We start from the raw sequence: 27,996 nt of genomic DNA on the forward strand, positions 1-27,996 counted from the left end.
GTTCAGTTTTGCAGTTTAACCATTTCTCTTTGTATAATGCCCAGGGAGATCAAATATAACTTGCCTAATCACACAATATATGTACAAATATATATGTACATATACATATACATATATATGTACATATATATGTATATATATATATATATTTTTTTTTTTACTAGTTTATTATTTATTTTAGGGGCAGCTAGCTGACACAATGGATAGAGCATTAGGTTGGGAATCAGGAAGATCCATCTTCCTAAATTCAAATCCAGTTTCAAACATTTACTAGCTGTATAACCGTGCTTCTCTCAGTTTCTTCTTTTGCAAAATAAGTTGAAGGAGGAAATGATAAACCACATCACTATCTTTGCCAAGAAAACCCCAAATTGAACCACAGAGAATTGGCCATGACTACAAAATGATTGATCAGCATACCTATTAGAGACCTAAAGTATAAAGATTAAAATCTGTTGCTACATAGTTAAGCCTTCTCTTGGACACCTTGACCTAATCACCTTGACTATAGCAAGTGATTAAAGCTAGCTTGCTAGATGATTCAGCAGATAGATCTGAGTTCTAATCCTCTCAGATATTTACTAATTTTGTGAATTTGAGTAAGCCACTAAAACTCTCTCAATTTCACTTTCCTTTTCTGCAAAGTTGGAATAATCATCTTCATCATAATAGACATCATAATTGCACCCATCTTGTCTGGTTGTTTTATCAAATGAGAGTGCATGTAAACTACTTTGCAAACTTAAAAAAAACCTTTATAAAATAAAAACTACCATCACTAAATGGTGATATAAATTTAATTAGATTAAATTTCCCCTTTACCCTTTCTAAGGTATGAGAAGATTTCAGGTGTGGAGGGTACAGAATATAATCTTCTTTTCTTGGAACTCTACTGGCAGGCTCCCTTCTCCCTTCCCTCCACTCCCAGGTCTCCATCCTGCCTACTTCTCCATTCTTTTGAGCTCAAGTCTTCAAGAACAGATGAGTTTCTGGAATGTAGATTGTAGAGAGGCACATTTAGGCTCAATATGAAGAAAAATCCTTAAAACATCACTATTATTATAGTTTTTCAATAATGGGAAGGATTGCCTTAGCAAGTAGTGGTTCTCTCCCCATTGGAGGTTTCTTATCCAAAGATAATGTTTAAGTGTTGAACAGGTCTTAGAAAAGATACTTTGCCAGATATGGATTGGGCAAGATGACCACTAACGTTTGTCCAACTAGGATCCCGGGTGAAAAAAGAACCTAGCAATGAATCCCACTGCCTCCTGATGGAATTTGCTGCCATTTACAAGAGCTGTTATATAAAACTTCAGAAATCCACAGGCAGTCGTCACTTACCATTAATTTATTCCTGCTAATAAATTATTGTCCTTACATATGTAATACTTCAAGGATGACACTGGAAGTACCAGTCATTAAGGATGTATTAGGTGTTTAATATAATAGGACTGGTTGTGGTATAATGAATCTTCAGTTGCAGGCTCATTTGCCCCCCACAGCAGGTGCTACGATGTAGCTAACGATTGAAAGAGACAGTTTAAAAGTAATTTATTTATGGCAAAACTTAAGTTGATGAATGACAATATAAATTCCTTGTCATCTGGGACTTTCATGATTGCACTCATCATTCGTAATCCGCATTGGCATTCTGGTGGAAACCAATTCCTTTGGCATTCATTAAAATAACGTTATTCAGGACAAACTCAATGGGTGTAAATGTGGATAAGTTCAGAAAAGTTATAATTAAAATTAATCAGCTTCTCTAATTACACAGACAGAGAACCCAAGCCTTGACCTAGTTACTGAAAACAGTAACACTATTTTGACTTGAATGAATGAATGTAAGCATCCTTTAAGACAAAATAAGGAGCAAGAATCTTATGCACTGATCAGACAGGTAGGCCCCTTGGAAGGCAGTATAAGTTTCTTTTATATAATGGCACTTATGAATATGAAAAATAGATCTGGAAAGGAAAACATTTTTCAAAACAGATATTCTGATATTCTCACCAGGTGTGACTAGCCAAATTTCCTTAGAGGATGCTTTTTTCTCCCTTCCCCTAGTAGATAATATATGAAAAGCATTTAGCATAGTGCCTAGAAGGTACCTAATAAATGATTTTTCTCTCTTTCCCTTTTTGAATGACACTGAGTCTAACCGACAGCCGTAGATCTAGAAAGAGCTAAAAGGGATTTTGGAGTCCATATAATCCAATTTATAGATGAAGAAATTGAGGTCAGGGAAGGTTTACCTACTTTCCAACACAAATATTAAACACTAAAGACAGAGGTATGTAATAAGCTCTCATGAATGGCACTGAAGTGCACTTCTTTGGAAAAGGGCTGAATGACCAGTAAGAAGTTTTGTCACTAAGAGGATTCTGGGTGAATTATGAATTGAAGTAGCTGGCATCTCCAGAGTTCACAATTTTGCAATCTGCAACTTTCTCTTCCCATGATGATTTTTGAAAAAATTGGAAATGTTTATCAATCTAATGTTTTTAAGTACTTACCTATTTTAAGTATTTTAAATATTTTTAAGTACTAAGTACCAAACCCTCTTTTAGGCACTAGGAAAATAGATTTGCAGGGTCTTGGGAGAGAGCCTGTTTTCAAGTTTTTTAAGGGCTGGCAATTGAAAAAGAATTAGATTTATTTTATGCGACCCCAGATCCAAGAGCAGCATGTAGAAGGTAGATGTTTCAATCAATCGATCGGAATTTTATTAAGTACCTGCTGTATGTCAGACACTTGCTGGGCACTGGGAAAACAAAGAAACAGTTACTTAGGTTTGTTTTAAGTCATCCAAGAGGACTCCTGAAGAGGACGTAAGTTCCATAAATGAAGAACTGAAAGAACAGTCTTGCAGTTGAACCATTTCTCTTTGTATAATGCCCAGGGAGATCAAATATAATTTGCCTTGTCACACAAATAGTAAGGATCAAAAATGGTTAGAATATTCTCTATCTTGTCTTGAAAGTGAAAGTCAAATGCTTACTTGTTGGTCACATAGTGGAGGGCATTCTCAGACACCTAGGAATTGGGCTAAGATGGCCTTTAAGGGGCTTTTTTGATTCCAGTATTCTGGAATATCTCAAAAACTCATTGTACCCAATCCTCATTTACTTTCCTGTCATTCTTCTGTCTTAAATTGTAAGCTGGGATAATTTAAATTCCAGTAGGAAACTCTCCCTTTCCACCTCTGTCCATACTCCCTGGAGGACAAAACAGCATTGTGGACCTTTTTGAGACAGTCATGGATTGAATCCAGAATAAAAGGACTCAGAAATTCCATTAAACACATTTTGTAGAAATGTAAATATCCATCTGTGCTTATCACTGAAGCTCAAAATTGGATGCTTTCTCTTTCCAATTTTTCCCCCATCATGTTTCTAGGATCCTATCTGGAGCAAGTCTCTTGACAAAGGACTTGTAACTATTGTAAAAGGAAAGAAACACAGAAGGAATTGTAGAAAATAACAGACTCCTAGAATTCTAAAGCAATGTTAACCCGTTACTTCATGGGACTGACATCTTGGAGAATCTGAATGTCATTGGAATAAAATTGTTTTAGGATGGGATGGGATAGACTGAAATGAATGGTTGTTGGGGTGGTCCTTAGTCTGTTTCTGGGATCATTATCAGACTTATTAAGAGCAGAATGAACGATATACCAGATAATATAGAAAGGTCTGGAGGAAATAGGAGATGCTAGCTGAGTCTCTGTGCAAGGTTTATATTCTAATTTTGGATATAGCCAACTAACTTCACTATTTCAAATGTCTTATGTGAGCATCTTATCTAACCTGAGAGATGGAACAGAGTCTATGACTTAGTAACTAGTCTTCCTGAGTTACTGTGGCTAAAAAATCCATCACTTTGTGGCCAAATGAGGGAACTCTAAACTGATCTATGTTGGTTCTTGAATTGTAAACCATCCGTCACTAAGAAACAAAAGGAGTGCCCGTCTATTGTTGAATAATTAAACATATTATGGTAGAAGCATATAATGAAATACAATTGTGCATAAAAAGCCACTGGAATATTCTTGAAACCTTTCCAGGTTGTTAGAGCCTGCAGAAAGGTGCAGTTCCCTGATAGAACCTTGGTGAACTCACCTCATGTACATGAGAGGGAAAAATCAGAAAGCTTACAAATCAAAATGCAAATAAGTGCAAATTAGTATTGTAGAAACTAAGTACTGTATATAAGTACAGAGAAAGGCAGAATGCAGAAGCAATCAGAGTCTTATGGGAAAAAGTAATCTTCCTATTTTAAAAAAAGACCTACGAATTTACCTTCATGTGTTTTATTTTTTAAAAAATAAAAATGTATAAATGTCTGTATCCTTAAGATAGAGACTGTTCTTTCTAGGTTGATATTATTCTCATAATATGTACATATAATATATTATTTTAGTAAAGATATTACTGGAAATTGGGATGCTTGGTCCTATGATTGCCATTGACTAGGGAAGCAATTTTTAACAAGTTACCTCATTGTTGTTCTTCAATTTGTCCATCTGTGAAATGGGAATAACCAAAGGGATCTTGTGGAAATCAATGAGGTAGTAAATAAGAAAATTCCTTTTTAAAGGTCACAGAGACAGATTGTCCAGAAATGGGAAGAAGGTGACTCTGTAATGTAGAAGAGGGAATTGAGTCCTCTGCTTAGAGTTGAAGTAAGGAACTAGGGGCAGGAGGCAGAAATCACGCAAAGACAGAGTTTAACTTGATGTCAGGAGAAAAGACTGAATGAGTGGGAGAATTCTGCAAAAAAGAATGTAGTAAAGTTAGATGTTGAAATAGATTCCTTCTATCTCTGAGAGTCTGTGAGCCTGTGACTTGAAGAAAATTGGTTTCTAAGTAGTGAGGTGCTACGATGGCAAGAGTGATGGCTTTGAAGTCATTAGGAACTTAGTTCAAATCCATTTTGAGACAATTATTTCACTTTGGGACCATGGGAAAGTCATTTAAACTCAACCAGCCTCAGTTTCCTCATCTATAAAATAACAATGGTAATAATAAATATTTATTGTCTATTGTGTGCCAGAAACAGCTTGGTGGTACAATGGATAAAACACTGGATCTGGAGTCAGGAAGACTCATTTTCCTAAGTTCAAAATTTTCCACATTCACTTAAATGGCTATGTGACCCTGGGCAAATCACTTAAGTCTGTTTGCCTCAGTTTCCTCATATGTAGAATGAACTGGAGTAGCAAATAATAAATCTCTCTAGCATCTTTGTCGAGAAAACACCAAAACTCATGAAGAGTTGGACGCACTGGGAAACAAAAATTTGCCTGGTACCGTGCTTAATTTTAGAGTTACAGAAAGAGGCAAAAAGACAGTTTCTGTTCTCAAGGAGCTTATAAGCTAATATAAAATAGATATAATTACACCTACCTCCTGAGGTTATCATAAAGATCAAACATGATCATATTCCTAAATGTTTTGTATTATTTACACTATGCAAATGCTAGCTATCTCATAATTAGGTGATTGTGCCTTGACTGTAGGTACCTATGAAATTTCTTTGGATACAAAATATAGAGTAATGGGTACTTTGAATAGAGAGACAAGTAATGGCAACCTAGTGAATTGGTATTGGACTTTCAGTCAGGAAGTCCTTAGATATTTCCACAGTATTCTTGGACAAATCATATAATATGTTCCTGTCTCAGTTTTCTCATCCATAAAATGAAGGGCCTCTTAAATATGACAGTTTAACGTTCCCTCTAGATCTAAATTGATGATCCTATGAACTTTGAACTAGGGAAGTATTTTTTCTCTTTGAATTAAATCCCATTATCATTTGTATCATTTTTGTTCTGAAAAAAATTGTGATTCCTTAAACCTAACCCCAACCCGAGTTGAAAAATAGCACTAAATGTGAGCTGATCACATTCTGGAGAGCAATTAGGACCCAAAAAGACTATGTAATTATGTATATTCTTTGACCTATCATTACTGATACTGGATTTGTATCCCAAAGAGATCATAAAAGAGAGAAAAAGACCCACATATACAAAAACATTTGTAGCAGTTCTTAGTGTGGTGGCAAGAAATTGGAAATTGAGTCGATTCCGCCCATCAGTTGGGGACTGGCTGCATAAATTAGGTATTTGAATGTAATGGAATATGATTGCTCTACAAGAAATGATAAGCAGACTGATTTCAGAAAAGCTTGGAAAGACTCACATGAACTGATGCTATGTGAAGTGAGCAGGACCAAGAGAGCATTATACACAGAAATAGCAATTATTGTGTGATGTTCAGCTCTGAAACACTTAGCTTTTCTCAGCAATGGTCCAAAACAGTTTCAGTAGATTTGGGTTTAAAAATGTCATCTGCATCCAGAGATAAAAGTATGGAGATCAAATGTGGATGAACAGATACTCTTCTTACTTTTTCTCTCTTTCTCATGGTTTTCCTTTTTTTTTTTTTTTTTTTTGATTCTTCTTTTATAACATGACTCACATGGAAATGTGTTTCAAACAATTGTATGTTTATATAACCTACATTAGATTGCTTACTCTCTTGGAAAAGGAGGAGGGAAGAAAAGAAGGAAAAAATGAAACTCAAAATCTTACAAAACTGAATGTTGAAAACCATCTTTACATGTAATTGAAAAATAAAATACCATTAACTTAAAATAATTAAACTAGCACCAAACCAGCTAATAACACCCACTCAGACATCACTTACCTCTTGATACAGGCCTGGTATTTTCTTCATTGTCCTTTTCTTTATCTTCAAGCCAAGTCACCAAGGGCATCCTTGTCCCCCACAATCATTAATATTCAAAGTATTTCAGATAACATCACCCAGATGGTAGGTGAGGTGCCAGTTCTAATCAGATTCAGGGAATGCATATTTCAGCATGACAGAGATCATTCCTTGTCTATACTTAAGCCCTATTTTGAATTCCAACTCCGATTTTTCTCATTGTGACACTGCTACTGATTTCAGTAAAAGAGCCACTAATTATATAGAACATTTTCCTGGTTTCAAGATCCCTGACAGTTTCTTAAAAAGTATTCTTGCCTGGATTCTCCATATTCTCCAACCATCTGTGATAGTAGTAGAAACTGGCAACAGCCAGATTGGGATGGGCATTCACGTAACTCTATAATGACCTTAGCTTGGTCTTGTCAAAGAGAAACATCTAATCAGTGTTTTTTTGAGATTTTTATAGTGAAATGTAGTCCTTCTTTTTAGGTTTGACCTTTGTTGAAGATGTGATTTTAGTTGAATTTACGGCAGAAACTATTTATGCATGAGGATATCCTTATCATTTCAGACCATCAGAATAGTCACAAAACTCCAACAATGATTTCAAATCAGGACCTACATTCTCTGCTTGAGTAAAACTGAAAACTAGTGCCATTGAATTGTGCTTCTGTAAAGAAGAACACCTTCCTGGGCTACTTCTTCCTCTGTGTATATGTTTGTGTGTTTGATCATGGCTAAGTAAACATTCATCCATCAATGTCAGTTTACTCTCAAACCATTGGCATTCAGTATGCCCATCTTACATCACATCATTTTTATGAACGCTAATTCTGGGACAGCCAGTCATAAATTGCACTTTGAACAATGTATATAATGTACAAAATGTTGAATTTGTTCCTTGTCACCTTGCACTTGATTACCTTATTGATTATCAGTCCTTTTGGTTTTAATTTCACTTATCCACCTGCCATCTTTTTTTGTTATCAATTTCTAATTATCATTGTCGACTCTCCACTCACGACGATCATGACATCTATGTCGTATCATAGTATGTGGCCCTTATTCATTCCCTTCCCATTCATGAGATCCTTCTTAGAAGATTTACCAATTTGCCCTGAAGTATCATGTCTCTAATAATCACACTTGAGCTATAATTGGATAGGGATGCTTAACACAGAACCAGGTACCAAGTGGTTACTTAGTAAATATTTGTTGATGGACTTGGAAATGAGAATATATCATGGGCACTTGTTAGGCTGCATATTTCATTTGTTTTTCAAGGGTTTTTTGGTCAACACTTTTCTATGAGAAATGTACACATTTTGGAAAAAAATAGACAAATGTCCCTAGAATTACAATACTTAACATTGCTTATTTAGAATCTCAGGGGATACAACTCAGGTTTATGCAAAATGGAAAGAATATTGGTTTTGATGATGGAGTCAGAAAATGTGGATTTGAATTTCAGTTCTTCTCTTCCAGTTTACATGACCTTGAGCAAGTCACTTTCCTATGATTTCCCAATAATATATCTCATATTCTCAGTTTCTTCTTATTTGAAATGAGGGAGTTGAACTTAAAGGCTCTCTAAACTCCTTTCAGAGTTCCTGTCTTCTATGATTCTGTAAGATATTCAGACATAGAGTGATATTGGAATTTTTATAATGGGGAATAGGAACGTCATTGACATACTACATTTTTTCTTTATTAACAATAGGACACTTTCTTAATTTTACCTCTTAGGTAATTGTGAAAAGTCCAATGAACTTTTTAGTAAAGTTCTAAATGCATAGCTAGATGACTGATTCCTGGGGCAAATTGATTGGTTGTCTTGGAAATGGATCCATTGTGAAGAAAGAAACCTTTTCAGAAAGGCAAATTATATTAAAAGAGGAAAGCCAAAGACACACAGATTGGCAAGAGCCTTTGTGGTTTTTGATGTTCATCCTTCTACTAGAAAAAAAAAAAGAAATCTCTGATGAATTCAGGGAACAGCAGCCTTATTTGCACAGGAAAACACAGGTGGTAACAGCCATTGGCTAGAGAATGATAGACAGTAGAGTATCTTGTCATCGGCCCAAATGTCCCGAATGATCTCTATCAGTCTTCCTTGGCTTTTCATTTGAAAGGCCATTTCTTCTTGTTCTTTCCCACATGTGACTCCATAATTAGATTCCCTGCTTTTTATTGGAATTTGTGGCAGAATACATTCCTTTTCCATGTTTACCTCTTAGAATTTCATTTTTTTCAAGCTACAGATCAAGACCCATTTTCTACATGGAACCATTGTTGAAACACCCAGCTGTTAGTACTCTTTCCATTCACAAATTTGTAGGTCCATTGTGTTTACTTGTAGACAGACGTATTGTTTACCACAATGGAATGTAAGCTTTTTGAAAACAGAGATAATTTCTTTTCTGTCTCTGTAACTCTTGTGGCTACAAAACTGTCTACAGTGTATATAATAAGTGCTCCATAAATATTTGCTTATTGACTCAGAAATATTCTATATTTGATTTATATAAGGCTTTCAAATCTCTATTCTTCGCCTCTGAGACCACATCCTGAATAAAATCAAGAGGAATATTAAGAGGTAGGAGTGTATTATATCTAGAATTGTGTATCTAAATTTCAGACCAATATAAAGATGATAAGCAAAAAAAAACACCCTAAAACTCAATTATCCAAATTCTGATTATCTGGTTTTTGACTTAAGTATACTCTTGTGCCTCTCGTGTACCAGAGATGTTTCATTTTTTGCTAATATCTCTAGAGAGCTCATTTCTAGTGGTTAGCTAGAGGAGGCTATTGAAAGCAACAAATAAAATTAGCTTGATTCTACATCCCTTCTAATCTCCAATTCCTTCTATAAAATGAAGGCATTGGTTTCCATTTTCTCTTTTAGGTTTGTTCTGCCTTTCAGTCCTTGATTATTCAGGAATATTTTTCTTCCATGACACTTCAATAATTCATGAGATCAATGGTTTTTAGATTTAGAGCTGTAGCTATAAGGGATCTTAGAGATCATTGGGTCCAAGTCCCTCATTTTAAAGATGAAGAAGAAGAGATCTAGAGGGACTAAAGTGCATGGGGTAATGGAGTTAATTAGTATTTGAAGCACAAATGAACTCCTAGTCTTCCTGACACCAGATGTAGTTCTCAATTCACTCTATCACCAATACCTCTTAGTTCAATTCAGCAAGCATTTATTAACCTCGTACTGTGCTCAAGCCTCTGTGCTTGGTGCTAGAGATTCAAAGACAGAACAAAAATGGTTATTGCCTTCCTTCAGGGAACTTACATTGTTATTTTTCTACCTATCCTAGTTCTGTGTATTTTATTTATGAATAACTTTCAGAATTGGCTTGTAGATTATGAAGTATTTGAATACTCAAGAAAAGTGTATCATGATCACTAAGCTTTTGTGAATCAAATATGACTTTCTAGGGAAAAAATTGAATATTAGAAGTGTTGTAGTAGAAGGTTTGTTGTAAGTAAGAAGATGTAGTAAGTAGGATTGTAGTAAGGAATATATATATATATATATTTATATATATATATATATATATATATATATATATATATATATATATATATATATATATATATACGCGTGTGTGTGTATGTATACATTATATGTGTTTATGTATATATATACATTATATGTGTGTATATATATGTATATATGTATATATACATGTATAGATATACATCTATACATGTATATATACATATACATATATACACATATACATACATACATATCTATCTATATATATATATATATAAAACATATGTATGTATATGTATATACCACAGGATCCAAAAATCTAAGCACTGACCCCTGGCCTTTATCAGCATAGTGAAAGGACAGACCTTCAATTCAAAGTTAGAGTATGCTGTAACATTTTTCAGTGATTTTTCAGTGTTGTCTTATATCTGCTTATCCAATTTATGAAACCTCAGTATCTGGAAAGACACACTTTTGAAAGATACAAGATGAGGAGTGATTTTTTCCCCTTAGGTAAAGTTAAAAAAGGACAAATGCCCTTTGTTTCTTTGCAAACCTTTTATTTGCCTATAGTTTTTCATAAACACATTTTTTCATGTAAAGTTATGTCCACCTACTCATCAGTGGGATAGAGAAGAAATAAAAGCTTGCTGAATCCTGACCTATTGAGCCAGTATATTTTTCAAGGGTCAGTCTTCAAGGCAAATGCCTTGTACTCAATAAAACAATGAAATATCATCTGCCTTTTTTTGAAAGTAACAGACTTATTTTAAACATGAAAATTAAATACAAATTAGATCTATTTTTAAACTATCAGATAATTTTATTTTGAAATGAAACTCTCCATTAGACAATTGTGCTGTGTTGTGACCTTGAACTTGTTGGTTTGTAAGATGTTGATCTCAATGGAAAACTAAATTCACCATAGAATGCTAAACTGGAAGAAACTTTGGAAAATGTTATTCATCAATTTCTTTTCCAGGATTAAACAGATGTAAAAAGTAGAGACCCTGAATTTTTACCTGAGGCATGCAAAGAGAAGGTGAGATTAACCTAATTTTGGTTGTAAACTTCATGGATATTTTTTTATCAAGTAAAATCAATTTATTAGTTTTGTGTGTGCCTTCTTCTCTAATGATTTTATAGTTTGCATAATTCCTGTAGAATTTAAGTTCCTTGAAGACAGGAACTATTTCATTTTATTTTCTTTGTATTTCTAGCACCCAGGACAGTGCCAGGCTTAATAAATACTTGGATTGAGCTTTTTGGATGTCATGCTTGTCAACCCTACTCAAATCATATTTGACAGAAAATTCCTGAGCACAATAGTTAGGTCCTTTCTCCTTTATTTTCCTAATTATCTAGAAGGTCTCTTCAATTTTACCTTTGAGCTATTGGATATGTATATTGATTGAAAGAATTAGAAACATCTATGGATCTATGGGCATCAGAGAAGGAATTCAAACAATAAAGTGGTCAAAGTGTGATAAGTCTTCGGGAGACAGACCTCTTGCACCAGTACAAGAATGAGGCAGAGAGAATTAGTCCAACACTCTTCTCCATTCACTTCTTCCTTCCTCCTCTCCATCATCAACCTTGTTATCAGAGAGACAAATAGTGGATCAATCTGGGAGTTGAGAAGAAAAATTAGATGCATCAGGTAAAATTATTTTCAATGAGGATTGCTTCTTTGGGACAGAAAGTAATATAATTAAAAAGACTAAGCTCTTGGAGCCCAGTAGGTAGCTATATCTCAAGAAAAACTTCAGAAGGAGAGAAAGACTTCCAATAATTTGGAGCTATATGAACTTTCTAAACATGAGTTTACCTCCTTCTGAACTCTGTGAACTTATGGATGAATGTGCTCCCAGATGGGCAATATTTTTACCAACTGTTCTTAAAGTTTTAGTATCTCACCATCTTAATAAATACTTATTTTTAAAAGCTAGTTTAACTCTGACTGGCTCATTCATAAAAATGGAGACACTCATAGGAAATGGCAACAGGTGTTAGTCCTTAGAAACCCAATGGGATTTATCATCAACTATCTTCAAAGGTTCCAACTGGCCAGTGTTAGGGGGAGTAAGAGAAGCAGCTCAGAACTGTTAAAATGGATATAATTCGACGAACATTTTCTCATTCTATCTAATTTTTTCTTAGGTCCAGTCTTTCTAAACATGGATTGCTTCATTCGCTCCCTTTTAACCATTTGTAGTGTTTTTATGTGCTGAATCTTTTCTTTATATACTTCTCTGCTTAGACAATCGCCAAATCCTTATTTCAAAGATATAAAAAGGCAGTTTTGTTTTTGAATGTTGACACAATTCTCTGACTTAGGCACATCTTAACACCTCTGATTTCTTGAGTTATTTCAAATCTATGTGAGATGGTATCATTTTACATTGTGAATAGTGGAGAGACCATTCCACCCCCTTTTTTATGCCATGAGATTATATTTTGAGCCTAGCAGTGAAGAACATAATGGAAATATTTTTAAGCTTCATAGTGTTTCAAAAAGGATTTTGGTGACACCCTCTATGTCTACAACCAACTTTATATCAAAGATCCAACATCCTGTTTGTGTGAGATATCTCTGCTGGTGACAGAGAGTTGCATGAGACTCTGAGAATTACATGGCCTGCCCACAGTCTTGCCATTTGCAAGATGGAATTCAAAGCTGAATCTTTCTCTACATCAAGGCTAGGACTATACTATATCATTTATGTAGCAGTGTTTCTGAGATTCAATCAAAATTGGTATAACTCTAGGATATCCCAGGCTATCCTCAGAAATGATCATTGATTCTGGTTTTAACAAGATACTTTGAACTTTACTGTGGGATGTGTAATTTGAACTTTGATGTCCAATTTGATATCTATCCTGTTCTGTTAAATGAAACAAAACAAAGCATTATATGGCATTTTAAGAAGAGTGCTGTAGGATATTTTCTGTCATACCAATTAGAGACAAGTAGAATTGTATCATGGTGGGTTGCTCGGTAATGCCGCTATCTGGTACATGGCTCCCCAGCTCATTCTGACCTTCCTATGAAGTCCAGCTGTCTGCATATCTAACATAGTAATGATTCCCTTTACAGCCATCCATGAAAGCCCAGAACTTCTCTCCTTGTGAGTTCCTAATTTTCCAGGGGCACCATGGGGCCTACATAAGCCTGTAACTTCAGAACACCTGCTCCTCCTGTCTGCACATGAGCTGGTGTATTCTGTTTGTGGCTGGCTACCCCCTTTTGGCTTCTCTTACTGGTATCTTTCTCCAGTGTCTCATTGTGGTATGCAGGGGATCCTGCCAATGGAATACAAACTCTGGCTGGAGCTAAACTGCTAGATAAGCTTTGACTGTGGCTCTGATGACAGACTTGAGTATATATTGTACAAAGAACTGTCTAATTGCAGGGGCAGCTGGGAAGGGTAATAGTGTACAATCTGGGAATCAGGAACACCTGAGTTAAAATCGTGTTAGCTGGGTGATACTGGGCAAGTCATTTATCCTTCCCAAGCTTTAGCTTTAGCGTCTTCATCTGTAAAATGGGAGTGTTCAAGGGAGTGCTCCCAGGGTTGTTGTAAGGATAAAATAAAATACTATTTTAAGATGTTTTTCAAACCTCAAAATGCTATACAAGTGCAACTTACTAACAGTAGTAATTGTTAAATTCAGAAAGATTTAATATCCAAAGGATGGTCACCAAGAGGATGATTATTTTAAAGCACAGAAAACTATAAGAACGTTTATTAAGAGTGTGATATTAATCTTCCTAAGTATAAAGAATTGTTACACTCAAAACATACATCCTTGAAATATCCTGAATGGTGGCATTTGGTTAAGAATACCACATAATCTCCAAATTTAGTGAGTCAGGCTATATTTAAAACAGCAATTGTCAGATTTTACTTTTGGGATCCCTATTCCAGTTGTCAAACTTCTCTCCTCATTTAGCCTGCCATTCAGAGAAATGGCCACACAACCAAGACTGAGTCACTCCTTTCAAAACTCATGTTCCTTAAGGGTAAGTAGCTAGGAGTTTTTATTCTTAAAGGGGACTACAAGTAAGTATGGTTCCATGTAAGTAAATGATACATTGCATAGAGAGCAATGGACTTAGGAGACAGTCTTACCTGAGTTTGAATCCTTCCTCAGATACTTACAAGCTGTGTGATCCTGAGAAATCACTTAACCTCTCTCTGTCTGTTTCCTCACCTGTAAAATTGGATAATAATAACCTCTACCTGCATTACAGGACTGTTGTGAGGTTTATGAGACAACTTTTGAAAGTGCTTTGAAAAACCTAAAGATCTATATAAATATTAGCAATTATTGTTTGTTGTTGTTACTTTTCTTATTACAATCATTATGGTATTAAAGGCATCATGATATACTTAGTGCATGAAAGACAGAGTCAGAATGTCTAAGTATTATCAGATGAGATAATGGGTGTTAAGTGCTTCACAAAACTTAATGCCCTATGTAAATCTGAGCTATCGGTGTGTGACCAACAGGAAGTATATGGCCACATACTAATATTGCCTTTATCAGTTTCATTGTAAAGTTGAAAGAGCATAATCTTTGGAGTCAGGAGATCTTGTTGAAATCCTGTCTCCACCATTTACCCCTCTGTGTGATTTTGGTTAAGGGATAACTTCTTTGGGGCCTCAGTTTCCTCATCTGAAAAATGACATGATTTGTAAGATTTTTTTTTCCTATCTTTAAACTTGTGATCCTTGGATAGTTCTTCCATTTTCATAGTAACTTGTCAAATTGATGATTAGTTTCTTTAAAAAAAATCGTATTAGGTTAATTTGAATTTTGAGAAATTTTCTGAATTCTGAGGAATGCCATCATCAGATAGTTTCCTTTCCAAAATACCTGGACCTTGGAAGTCTAGAGTATGTGAGTCATAGTTCCAAGGATGTAGGTTAATCCATATTTTTATGGAAATATTTTTGAAAGCTTTAAAAACAGTGTTGTTTGGGAAAATGAAGGACAGAGATAGGTTTTGTGATACTTCTAAAGATTTAAAATTCCCCCAAATAGGTTTTTTTAAATGATAAAAGTTTTCAGCAAGTGTATAAAAGCTCCATATTTGTGTGCATTAATTTTTGTCCTCTAGAGTCAAATCCCAAAGGGTGATTTGCTCAGAAACATATCTCATAACTGACTAAATTTCTACTTTATTTGAAAAAATTCATTTAAATTATTTTAAATAATTTAGTTATTTAAAATCTTTTATTAATGGGAAAACACATGCCTCTTCTCTCCATGTTCTCTTTGCATGATAAGGATCCCAAGCAGGAGAGGAAGAAAATTTGGGGACAATCCAGTCATGGATCAAAGAAATTAGAAAAGGGAGAAGGGAAATATGAAGATTAAAATTTAGCCCTAAAGTGCCAAATAAAAAAAAATGTTCAGCAAATAATTTGTAAAATATGTTTTGAAAACTGGGGATGCTAAATAAATGATACAAGGCATTCTATTGACATTTTCTTCCCCTTGAAATCATGAATTTTCATCTCTTTGTTCGATATCCTGCCTCATTTTTCAGGCCTGCAATGCCTGTAGTCTTTACGAACATTTGCCCTGTAATTTTCTAGTTCATTTTCCTTAAAGTCATTCTGAAACTCTGGTGTGATAAACAACCAGAAAACATGACTCTTTTGAATATGTAATTTTCTACTTGGAGGAAGACGAAATTTAAAAAAAGTTTTGGATGTAGTTCTCACCTAATTTGTAGATATACTAAGTGTTTCCCATTGTTTTTCCTCCCAGCTAAATTGTCTTATTTTTAGTTTCCATTTCATGAATATAAAATAACCTTACTTAAAAATAATTTTTCCTCCTAGTGCAGAATTAATAGAAACTTGTGGTATTCAAAAAATGGAGGGGACTGTAATTGCTATCATATGTCTTTAAGATGCCAATATTAAGCAATAACCTGTGGGAAGCAAATAATAGAAATGAGTCAGTTTGGATGTCCTGAGTTCCCAATTCCTTCAATGCTTAAAAGTCAAGTTTTTCCCAACCTGATCTATATAACTTTCCAGCTCAATTGGACACCCACTCTGCATTCTCTGTAACAGTTGTGGGTAAACTTTTTTTCAATTATTTTTGCAGATAAATTAGACATGATCTCTTGCTAAAGACATTAATTCAAATTGTTTGGGAAATGGCAGGGATGGTTAAACTCAAATTTCAGTTAAATAGTATTTTCTCATTATACACTCATGTTAAAATGAATATTGGATGGCCAGATATCCTTCCCTGGGAGAGAATTATACAAAGAACACAACTTCTTTTATTGCATCCAAAAAAAGAGGAAAAAGAGAGAAAGAACTAAAGGAAGGAAGGAAAAAAAATAAAAGAGAAGAAGAAAAAAGGAAAGAAAGAAATAATGAAGGAAAAAAAAAGAAAGGAAGGAAGGAAAAACAAAAATCAATGTTTTTCTCCTAAGGTTCCCCCAATGCAATCTAATCATTGCAATGACTAGTTATCTGCTCTTTTTTTTTTTTTAAAGGGTAAAACTCATTTGAAGAGGTAGCCAGGAATAGGGGATAGAAAGAAGCAGGAAAAACAGGTTTCTAATCCTTCCTTAGACATTAATTTTGTCATTGTTCTATCTTGGGGACCAGGCAACTCAGAGTTTTAGAAGAGTTGCTCATTTACATGAGTAGATGGGTTTCCATATTGGGCTTTACCAAAACTGATGAAATTGTAGCTCCTCCAACAACCAAAACAAAACAAAACAACAATAAAAGCAAAAACAAAACAAAACAAAACAGACAAAAAAAGGAACCAAAAAACAAAACAAAACAAAATCTTCTAAAAAACAAATATTGACATAAAGGACAATAAAATAAAATAATATCTTAGATTTAAAGTTTGCACAATACTTTCTATAGTAACTCATTTGACATAGTATATATTTTAATCAATTATACTATCAGCAAATATTTCCCTTTTGTTTTCAGTTTTAAAACATGTGCATGTATTTATTGGTCCAATTATGACCTTTGTCTCTGCTGATCCCCAGCCAATACCTTTGCTGACCCTTCAACATCAATATTCTATTACTCAAAAGAATAAAATAATGAGTCATTCATTCAGAAATGTGTTGTTAAAATATCCCTTTTTATCATTAACATTTTGCTGCTTAGAAACTAGGTTGTGATTCAAGGCAACAGGAAGTCTGAGACCATTTAAAAAACACTCCTCTGATTTTCATTTGCAAGGGGAAAAAATGTCTCTGTCACTGAAGAACCTCTCACAAATCTGAGCAATTAAACTCCCTCCCCACTTTTGATTAATGTATTATTTCTGAAGCGAGTAGAAAACATTCTACACGGCAAACTTGGTAAAAATAATGTAGGATCTATCTGCCCATCACTGATTCCCAGAGTCGCGTTTTCTGGGACCCAAAGCAGAAACAAAACCAGTCCCTACAAAATGGAGCAACTCGGAAGAACACAGGAAAGACTCATTGTTAATTTAAAATTTTAGAAACAGAAATTTGTAAAGCAAAATGTAATTAAATCATGGTACTGTACATACCAATTGCTCTTAATAATTGAAACTTTACAATATGAAAAATACATTAGCTCTGTACAGTTTTTTTTCTTTTTTCTTTCTTCTTTTTTTAACAGGTAGGTAGGATGAGTTCTGAAAAAAGATTCTTGTCTTCCCCAGGGTCATACTGTTTAAGTCAAAAAAATACTGCACAACTTAGCTAATTACAAAGTCTCAACTTGAAACAATTCGCATCTTATCAATTTCGGGACTTGTTCTCAGTTCTCATTTTTTAGTTTCTCTTTTGCTTATTGGAACAGGGGTTTTTGGAATCCATAATGAAAAACCAAATCTTCCTCTGTTTCTGTCCTTCCGGTAACATAAGAGTTTGATGGTGTCCCTCTGCTCCCAAAGAGTTTAATTAAGCCAGCTGTTGAGTATGTTCACTGATTCGGGCAGCTGTGGTGATTGTGCTCAGATCCAGGTCAGTCTCTAGGTGGGTTTCCATCGTTTCTTCCTGTGTGTTCGTTTCAAAGGGCTTATGGGAGAGGAGATCATGATGCACCCCACAGTAACTGATTGTGGGCTGGTCATATGCGAGAAAGGTTGACACATTCATTGACAAAGGTATCTGAGGAAAAATGAATATGAAAAATAGTCAGTTATGGAAAGAATGATAACCTTAGGACCTGATCTTGGTAGCCATGGAAACCCTAGTTTGAATGAAAACTACTCTGGACATGCACTGCTCAGGGTTTCCCCCATGGAGTGATACTAAAGTACCATATGTTAGGTGAGCATCAGTCTCATCTTCTAGGACCTGATGAGCTAGTGATCAAATTTTTAGAGTGTGGGAAGAAAGAGCCCAGAGGCTGAATTTCCAGCCTCTGGGAAAATAGAAAATAGCAACCCAGTTTACCAAATGGCACAGAGAAAATAACAAGCACATGACTGAAAGAATGAAAGGAAATGTTTTCTGTGTTAGAAGGAAAATTAATATTCAGATTTAAAAATAATCATTATTGGGCAGATGCCCACCAAAGGACACTGACTGATTGACTTTCTCTAATTTTTAACTTTTTGCAATTACTTGTATTTCACATTATCTAGCAAATTCCCTCTAGGGGTATGAATTACAAGCCACCCAAGTCTACTTGATATTTTTTATTTTGGTGCACGATTTTTATTTTGTTGTAAATTCTTCATGGGGGATTCACCCCCTGTGCTAGGAGTCTTTTGGTCATTCTCTTGATACCACATGCATGTCAATCGAGTATCGGAGACATCCACCCAATGCCTAAAGGATAGTCCCTAAAAATCATATTTATTTTAATTTGACTTTGAATGCCCATTGTCCTGTAAATAAAAGCAGAGTTCAGAGACAACTGAGAAAGTATGACTTGGAGAGATAAGGGAGGGGTATATCTAGGGAATCTTCTTCCTCTTATTAGGTGGTATCAGTCATTCATGGAAAATTTTTACAGTAAGAGATTTCATATGTGTGTGTATATGTGTGTGTGTATGTGTGTGTATGTGTGTGTGTGTTAGAGAGACAGAGAGAGAGAGAGAGAGAGAGAGAGAGAGAGAGAGAGAGAGAGAGAGACAGAGACAGAGAGACAGATACAGACAGAGACACAGAGAGACAGAGAGAGAGAGAGAGACAGAGAGAGAGAGAGAGAGAGAGAGAGAGAGAGAGAGAGAGAGAGAGAGAGAGAGAGAGAGAGAGAGAGAGAGAGAGAGAGAGAGAGAGAGGGAGGGAGGGATTATTGACACACATTATTGGAACATAGAGAAATATCTAAGGATACTGTGAAGACTAAGGAAGAATAACTGTTATGAGAAAGACAAGACACAAAGAACTAAAATGAGCCTATGGAATCAAATGATTCTTGATGGCTAACTTGACATAATGAGTCCTGGGGGTCTATGATCCATAGACACAACTAGGGCAGGGTAATGTTCCTTTGCCCAAGGGCACTGAAATTTAAAGGGTGTTGAAAGCACTTCAGTTGAATAGAAACAATTGTATTTAGTTCCTGGTTAGCAAAAATAATAGTGAGCTTTCTCTTCACACTCCCCAAACTAAAATTGGAGCAATAGCCCCTTGGTATCCTGTCCCTTTTGGTTTTAAGAAGCCTTTCAATATTTTTTGTCCCCTATGTCAATTTCTATTTACAGGTCTGTCAGAACCATAGCAATTAGATAGACTTGCAGGGGATATATGATTTTACCTTTGTATGTCCAGTACCTAGGACAATGTGTGGCACACAACAGTTACCTAGTAACCATACTTGACTGATTAATTGCTTCTTTATATGGGAACTTGCTTGGATAAAGGCTAGCCATTCATTCTGTTTTTTTGGGTACCAAGAAGATCCAAGTTGCTCAAAACCCATCCAAATCCTTCATTTTTGTACCAGGCTAAGCTATTAGAATGTGCCTTTTTCTATAGCTGGAATATCAATGCATGATTAATCTAGTTTCCTTACTAATTCCTCACCTTTTCTGCCTTGCTGTCCCTTTTCTCAGCCTTTTACCTGCTCTACCAGCTCCCGTCCTTAGAATTTATTCCCTATTAAACAGAAACCTAGTTGTGAAGAATGATTTCTTTGTTTTCTTTCTCCAGAATTATTCCCTGCTTCTTAGATGATTCTAATGGTATGACACATCGATTATGACTGTAAATTTCAGTCCTTGCTAGGGAGAAATATAATCCCCTATATCAAGTGAAGCTGTCATGAACATCTAGTCTTGAATTTAGCCAATTTTTGTTTCTTCTAGATATGAAAATAGCTGAGGCATGAATTAGTGAAACCATGCTTTCTTTTAAACAATCAAATCTATCAAAACATAATCAAGAAAGTGCTCATGTAAACCCTGTTCTTGCTAAGGTATTAGCCATATGATGATTTAAAACATGGATCTTTTTGTTGTGGACGGACTATATTGGCTGGGGATGGAACATAACATTACACAAATGAATTGGTGGAAAGAGAAAAAGTCAGATATGGGAAGAGCCAGAAACTAAATCTGTTATTGATGCTCCCAATGATCATAAATGAACTTCTCAGTCATATTTTTACGTTATTTTAAAAACATATGTTTTTGTTTTCAGATAGTATATATTATTGATGCTGAGCATTTCCTGATTTAATGTTAATAAACATTATGGGATAATATGCATTATTTACTTTTTGAAATTTCTGCTGTCCAGGAAGATGTAGAATAGAAAATGTGGCTATGCCTTTTTATGTATAATTTTGTAAAGTATCAGGAGCATGGATTAAGAGTTGGGAGGGACCTTGCTAATCATTTAGCTCATTTCTTTAATTTGATAAAGAAACCAAGACCTGGAGAAGGGAAAGTCTCTTGTTTCGTGGCTTGGCAGTAAGCAGATGAATACCCACGTCCTTTGATTAAAACCCCACTATGCTTGAAAGTGTAGATAGTGACCATGTAGATCTTTTAATATATTGAGTTGGCACAACCCTAATTTGTTTTATATCAACCCTAAAACTGCAATAATTATAATAATACATAAGTAACATTTATATGGTACATTTAAAGTTTTCAAAGCACTGTCTATATATTATTTATATATTATATTATAAATTATTACATATTAATATGATAATTATATATTAATGTGATAATAATTACATATTCATATGGATACATATTGATAAAATATGTCTTGCTTTTTTATTTGTATCCTCAACATTTGGGTCAGTACTTTGTATATAGAAAATGCTCAATAAATGCATTTTCATTTTATTCATTTCATTATTTCAGTTGATCTTTACAATAAATCTGTGAAAGAGGTGTTATTGTCATCCTTATTTTAGTAATAAAGAAACAGAGGTCAACAAACCATCAATATTTCTCCTATATATTGAGGCAATGAACATCAGCTCTGAATCAGGCAACTGAAAAACAGGTCTGAATATGATGATCGCTAGCTATGTGACTGTGGTCAGGGTATTTAGCTTGAGATGGGGTTCTACTTCTTTAACATGGGATTCTAATTCCTTCTTGGAGTTTCACAGGAAAACAATATTAAATTACATAAAGGTGAGTTATATCTGTCGGTATTTCAATTTTTCATCACTTACTTGAAAATGTGATCCTTCTATACAAATGTAGCATGGAACCTGTCTCAAATGTGGCTTTTTATCTTGGCTTTTTTTTTATCCTTTGAATGAACAATAGCTATATGTCATGTCCTTTCTATGGAGAGAGAGCTATCACCTGGGGCTTTGGGCACTCTCCAGAAACAAGGGTAAAGTTCAGGGAGGAGAACCTGTCCATTCCACTCACAAAAGCACGAACCATTCAGTGTATTAAATGATCTGTTTCTGTGGTGACCCAATCTGAGCATCATCCATTACTTAGTGGGAAATTAGCATGAGCAGCAAAATGTGGGAGAACAAAATTTATGCTATTCTAATGGTGCTAGTTTTCCGGAATAATAGTATTCACTGACACATAACTAATACTTTTATGTTTCAGATAAATGATTGAAACTAAAAGGATACGTTCTAGCACATATGCAGTAGAAAGAAAAAGAACCTGAGAGTGTGAACCTTTGAATCCACAGATGAAGAAATTCCTTTTGCATTTATAGAACTGCTAAAACTTAGAGAGAGCTTAAAGAGTTGTCTAAGGGACACAGAGGTTGAGCAACTACCCTCGAGACGCACAGCTGGGAGGCTAAGCAGCTATGTGTTATAGTGGGTGGAGTGGTTGACTCAGGGTCATGAAGACCTTGTTTAGCTTCAGTCATTTAAGAGCTATGTGACCCTGCAATTCATTTTTCTCAGCTTCAGTTTCCTCCGTGGTAAAATGGACATAAGAACAGCATGTTCTTTAGATAGTTGTTATGATAATTAAATAATATATATAAAGTGCTTTGCTAGTTTTAAAGAGCTATATCAATAGTTGTTTATCATCATCATCATCATTTTTATACGTCATAGGCAGGGCTAGAACTCAGAATCTTACCCGATTCTATGGCTCTTTCATATATAAAGAGATTATTATGAGCTGTCTCCCAAATGGGAACAATGTCCACCAATATGGTTTTCAACTCTTCAAAATCTTAGTGTATTCATTCCAAGGAGTGACCTACCCAGAGTCCCATGGTAACTTTCAGAGGATGGGATTTGAATTCAGGGCTTCCTGATATTCACTCATTAAGCATTTAAGAAATACATGCTATATGGACAAAGAATATTCTAAAAACTAAGAACACACAAACACATACATATAAAGATAGGAACAATTCAGACTCGAAAGGAATTGTCATTCCATGTGGGTGACATGGGAGGAGAGCAGCTAAGCTGCTACATATATAGAAATACTTCTATTGTATTGATTTCCATTCTATTTAAGAAATATTTATTCAGGAAACATAATGTGATTTCCTGAGAGGAGGATCATTAACACCTTGGGATAAAGAAAGGAAGATCAAGGAAGGTCCCATGAAGGAGGTGATGGGCAAGCTGAGCCTTACTGGAAGCCAGGGCTTAGATCTGGTAGAAATGATGGGCGTGATCCTGACTTGGCCACACCTTTTGGGACAACCTGAAGAAGCTTGGCTGGGAGATGGGATATTGTGTATGGAGAAGAGCAAGGTCATCAATCCTGGTATCAACTGTGCCACAATCTTCTCTACATAGAAGTATCATAATAAATAGCCAAGTGACTCACTAAGAAGAGTTCGGGACCTTCAGAACATAACGAGTTCAAAATCCAGTCTCAGACACTACCTAGCTTTGTGACCTTGCTTGGGTCACTTTACCCTATCTGTCTCAATTTCTTCATCTGGAAAGTGAGCTAGAAAAGGAAACAGCAAACCATTTCAGTATTTTTGCCCAGAAAACCCCAAATGGGATCATGAAGAAGCAATTGAACAGCAATATGTAAACATGCACATACATGCATGTTCTTTATTTCTAGTGTTCCAATAAGAAAAAAATCCCATAAATCAGACCCTCTGCCAGAAGATAACTATCCTGCTGCCTTAAAGAGCGGATATGACTTTTCAAGACTAAAATCATACTATAAAAAGTCTGTATTTTTTCACTCCAGTATGCACAACCTCAGGGCAATATATACTTACTAAATAAGTTTTATTTACATAAAGTGATTTTAAAAATAAGTCATCTAAAAAACTCTTGTTCATTTTCTCTTGGTAGCTTGCCTGCTGTGTTCTATATAAATATAATCTAGGAAAAAGAAACTTTTTTTTTTAAAGTCATAAATGGATTGTCTGCTATTATTCTCAGTTCTATTGTAAAAGGTAATAACTTGAAGTCCCTTCTTCTCCCTCTCCCATCATCCACTTCCTTTAAATGAATAAAAGCCAAACGGTTGCTCTGGGCTCAAAGTTGTTTGAGATTAAGATTTCCTTAATTTCTGAATAGTTTTCTCTATTGTGTGGCTCTATTCACAGGCCTTTATTACATTACATTATTTTTACCCATTGCCTAAAGAGCTTTTCATCTCAGATTATTTTTACTCATTAACATATTAAAGCAAGAAAAGCAGGTGTTGCTTTCAGCATAACAGTTGTACAATGTGTACAATTTTCTCTAATTTAGCACAAATTGAATATATTAGTGTCATGCTGGAGCACATACCTAGGCAGTCTCTCTGTTCTGGGACTATTTTCGAATGAGATTTTTTTGGTCTGTGCCTCAATGAGCTTTCTAGGAGCTTCTCCTCAATTTGCCTTTTGGATCACATCCTGACAATAAGTAAGCATTCAACAATCACTGTGAAGGACCTACTGTGTGCAGGAAGCATATCACGAGATATGCTCTTTATAAGAGCAGGCCTCAAGGGGAGGCTGAATCACTGAGACACATATGGCTGTTTGACTCTGGTCAAGTCAAGTCAAAGCCAGCTTTTGAAATCTCACAGTTATAGAAAGCTTGCTCAAGAAATCCTCAGACCACTGGGTGGGCCATCTGGTCCAGTCCTTTCATTACAGATGAGGAAACCGAGGGTTAGGGAGATGATGTGAAGGGCCACAGAGCCCATTGCTGAGTGATATGCTTTGAATGCTAATGAACCCAAGGTATCTTTTAGTGAAGAAAACATTTGTGCCCCTTGCCCCCTGCTCTATTCCATGACATCTCCGCCATTCATTGCTCCTTTGTATTTAGAGAGGATGTTAAAACATGGCCATCATCAGCTGGAGGTCTGATAGCTGAAACTATTTGGTTGGCACAGTCCCATGCATCTAACTTTTCTACATGAAGGGGAAAATAAACCAATTGCAGGAGTGAAATAAACAAATCTTGAACAAGAGAATGGGAATATATTGGTGGGGGTCTGGGGCAGGAATATTCAGGCCGGGTACATGGTGTGGAAATGGAACAAGAACAATTGAAAACAAAGGGAGCTGACATGCCCAGACACTGTCTACTTAAATATCAGCTCTGCATCATGGGACATGTATTGGCTCTGGAGTCAGAGAAACTAAATGCTTGATGCTTCTACCTGAATGATTTAGGACAAGTCACCATTTCCTTATGCCTCATTTTCTACAACCATAAAATTGTGGGATTGGACTCACTGGACTAGGTGGATCTTAAGACCCTTCCCATTTTTGAACTATGATCCTAGTCCCTATTATTGCTTCATGCCTTGGATATTGTTTGGGAATATATGTGAGAGGGTGGGTGGGAAGGAGTTAAAATAGCTAGCATGTATACGGCACTTTAAGGTCTGCAAACTGCATTACAAATATCTCCTTTTAGCTTCACAACAACCCTGGGAGGCCATTGATACTGTTTTATCTATTGTGAAAATGAGGAAACAAATAGAGGCCAAGAGACTTGGCAGAGTTACCAAGCTATATCCTAAAACAGTATTTGAACCCAGATCTTCCTAACTTTCGAAATTGCTTTCTTCCCACCAATGCCACCTAGATTCCCATACTTATCTTCCTAATCTCCTCAGCTCTTATACTATATTTGCTCTATTTATTGAACCCCATATAGGTGCTATTGATATAGACCTATACACACATACTCATTCTTTGACTCTGGAGGTCCCTGTTCTCTCCCTTGCTATGTAGAGGATGAGAGCATTCAGTTCTCTGCCAGTGAGATATTGCCATCTGCAAAGTATTATATCTATCCATAGGTCAAAAGGCAACTGCTAGTGCAATTAATAGAGTGCTGGGTCTGGAGTCAGGAGTTCAAATGTGACCTCGGACCCTAGTTGTGTGACTCTGGACAGGTCAATTAGCCTTGTTTGCTTCAGTTTCTTCAACCGTAAAATGAGGATCATTATACTGCCTATTTTTTAATATAAAAAGTGCTTAGTGGAGACAGATAGGTGATACAGTGGATAGAACACCAGCCCTGAAGTCAGGAGGACATGAGTTCAAATCTGGCCTTAGGCACTTAATACGTTCTAGATATGTGTGTGTGTGTGTGTATATATATATATATATATATATATATATATATATATATATATATATATATATATATATATATATATATCTGGCATACATTCCTTTCTCCATATGGATCATCAGGACTCAATCCATTGTCAGTCTTGTAACTGTATGAAAACTATATCCTATCTCCAAATGAAGCCTTACTTCTCACTCCAATCCCCATTTCATTTTCTTTTGTTAAGTTTTATTTCATTTTTAAGCCCCAATTTATTTCCCTTCCTACTCTTCTTACCCCATCAAATAAGGAAAGCCAAATTCATTTCAAATATATATATACATAGTCATATGAAGTCCTAGACTGGCCATGCATCCTCCCTCCCCAAATAAAAACAAAAAGAAAAGTAAATATGGTTTATCTATTCTCTAAGTACATCGGCTCTCTTTGGAGGTAGCTTGCATTTTAATTACAAGTCCTGCAGAATTGATAATTATATCGATCAGAGTTCCTAGATGCTGATTTTCTTTACAATATTACCAACCCTCATTTTCTATAAAAATATTTGATGCAACAGCCCATTTACTTTTGGGTGATGTATCTAATGGCTTCATTCTTTCAATTTTCTGAGGCACACACACACACACACACACACTCCTTTTTTTCTTCTGTGCATTCACACCCCCATTAAAGTTCAAGCACTCACAGTCATATCTTGCATGAACTTGTTTTAACTAAGGGCTCTCAGTGTTTCCACACACTTTCTGTCCTCAACCCTAAACTCTATTCACAAGACACTTCATTACAACTGACCAGGGCCAAGCTTTGAAACATACCAACTCTCCCAATTGTCAGCACCAGGGTCAGCTCCTGACACTGCTTTATAGCAGGGAGCTAGGAGGTATTCACCAATTACAGGCACCTTTAACCTTTCACAAAGCAGCATGCCTTGCATGTTGGGCATCCTGGGTCGAATACATTTTGGATCCCATAGTGTTGATCTTAACACTGAAAACATGCTGATTATCAGACTGAACTTGGCTAGAGCATTCGGAGCAGTTAGATATCACAGCATGTCTATGGTCTTATTTTTTGTCTCTGTAACCTGGTTCCGGAAATCTGTCTTATCTTTCCAGTATAGTTTGTTTTTCAGTGCCTGAGATGCTTCAACTTTGAACAGATCCTGCTTTACCCATTGGTTTCCCCAGGAATAAATCTTATACTGTCAGAAAAAACACTGACTGCATTTGGGTGGCAGAGCCTGCCTTTGAAGGCTTTTTTACCTCCTCATGTTGTCTTATGACCAGGTCTGGGGAACATGGTCAAGACATTAACCTGGGACAAGTACCCTGGTCAGAGTCTTCGATATAATATTTTGGCTGAGCCAAAATGGCTGTTTTCATGGAGCTAAGATTATAAATACATGGATCTTGTGGTTATTTTGCAGGAAAATATAATACTAATTTAAAGAATTCCAGAGATGATTCTATTAAGTTATATCTAATTATATAATACATATGTATGTATATATTTAGATATGAATGTTTAAATAAATACATGTATATATATGTGTAGATATAGACATATATTCAGGAGGTCAAAGAGGTAAAAATCTTTAAGGGAATCATTTTTTTTTTCTTTAGAAAAGTTGATTTAGAGCCAATTTACTTGTGGAGAGAAGAGAGGGACTAGCCAAGTCAACAATAACAAAAGTACGAAGTGCATACTGGAGAGCGCCTGAATATTATCTTACTGTTTGTTCACTATGTGACCTTCCACAAATTATTGTCCCCTCACTGGGCCTGGCTTTATGTACGTTTAA

At 35.5% G+C, this 27,996-nt stretch overlaps 2 protein-coding genes across 3 annotated transcripts in view; one reads left to right on the forward strand and one right to left on the reverse strand.

Annotated features, from left to right (window-relative positions):
- CTNNA3 (catenin alpha 3) overlaps positions 1 to 27,996 on the forward strand; it is a 2,038,107-nt gene that overhangs the window by 570,854 nt on the left and 1,439,257 nt on the right. The window lies entirely within an intron of this gene.
- The window catches only part of LRRTM3 (leucine rich repeat transmembrane neuronal 3), a 225,271-nt gene continuing 215,012 nt past the window's right edge, over positions 17,738 to 27,996 (reverse strand). The window contains exon 3 of the mRNA XM_074296608.1: positions 17,738 to 18,394. Within this exon, the coding sequence (XP_074152709.1) occupies positions 18,185 to 18,394 (210 nt within the window). The 3' untranslated portion in view covers positions 17,738 to 18,184. The remainder of the gene's footprint in view (positions 18,395 to 27,996) is intronic.

This window comes from Sminthopsis crassicaudata, chromosome 2, assembly GCF_048593235.1.
Source record: "Sminthopsis crassicaudata isolate SCR6 chromosome 2, ASM4859323v1, whole genome shotgun sequence".
Taxonomy (NCBI): Eukaryota; Metazoa; Chordata; class Mammalia; order Dasyuromorphia; family Dasyuridae; genus Sminthopsis; species Sminthopsis crassicaudata.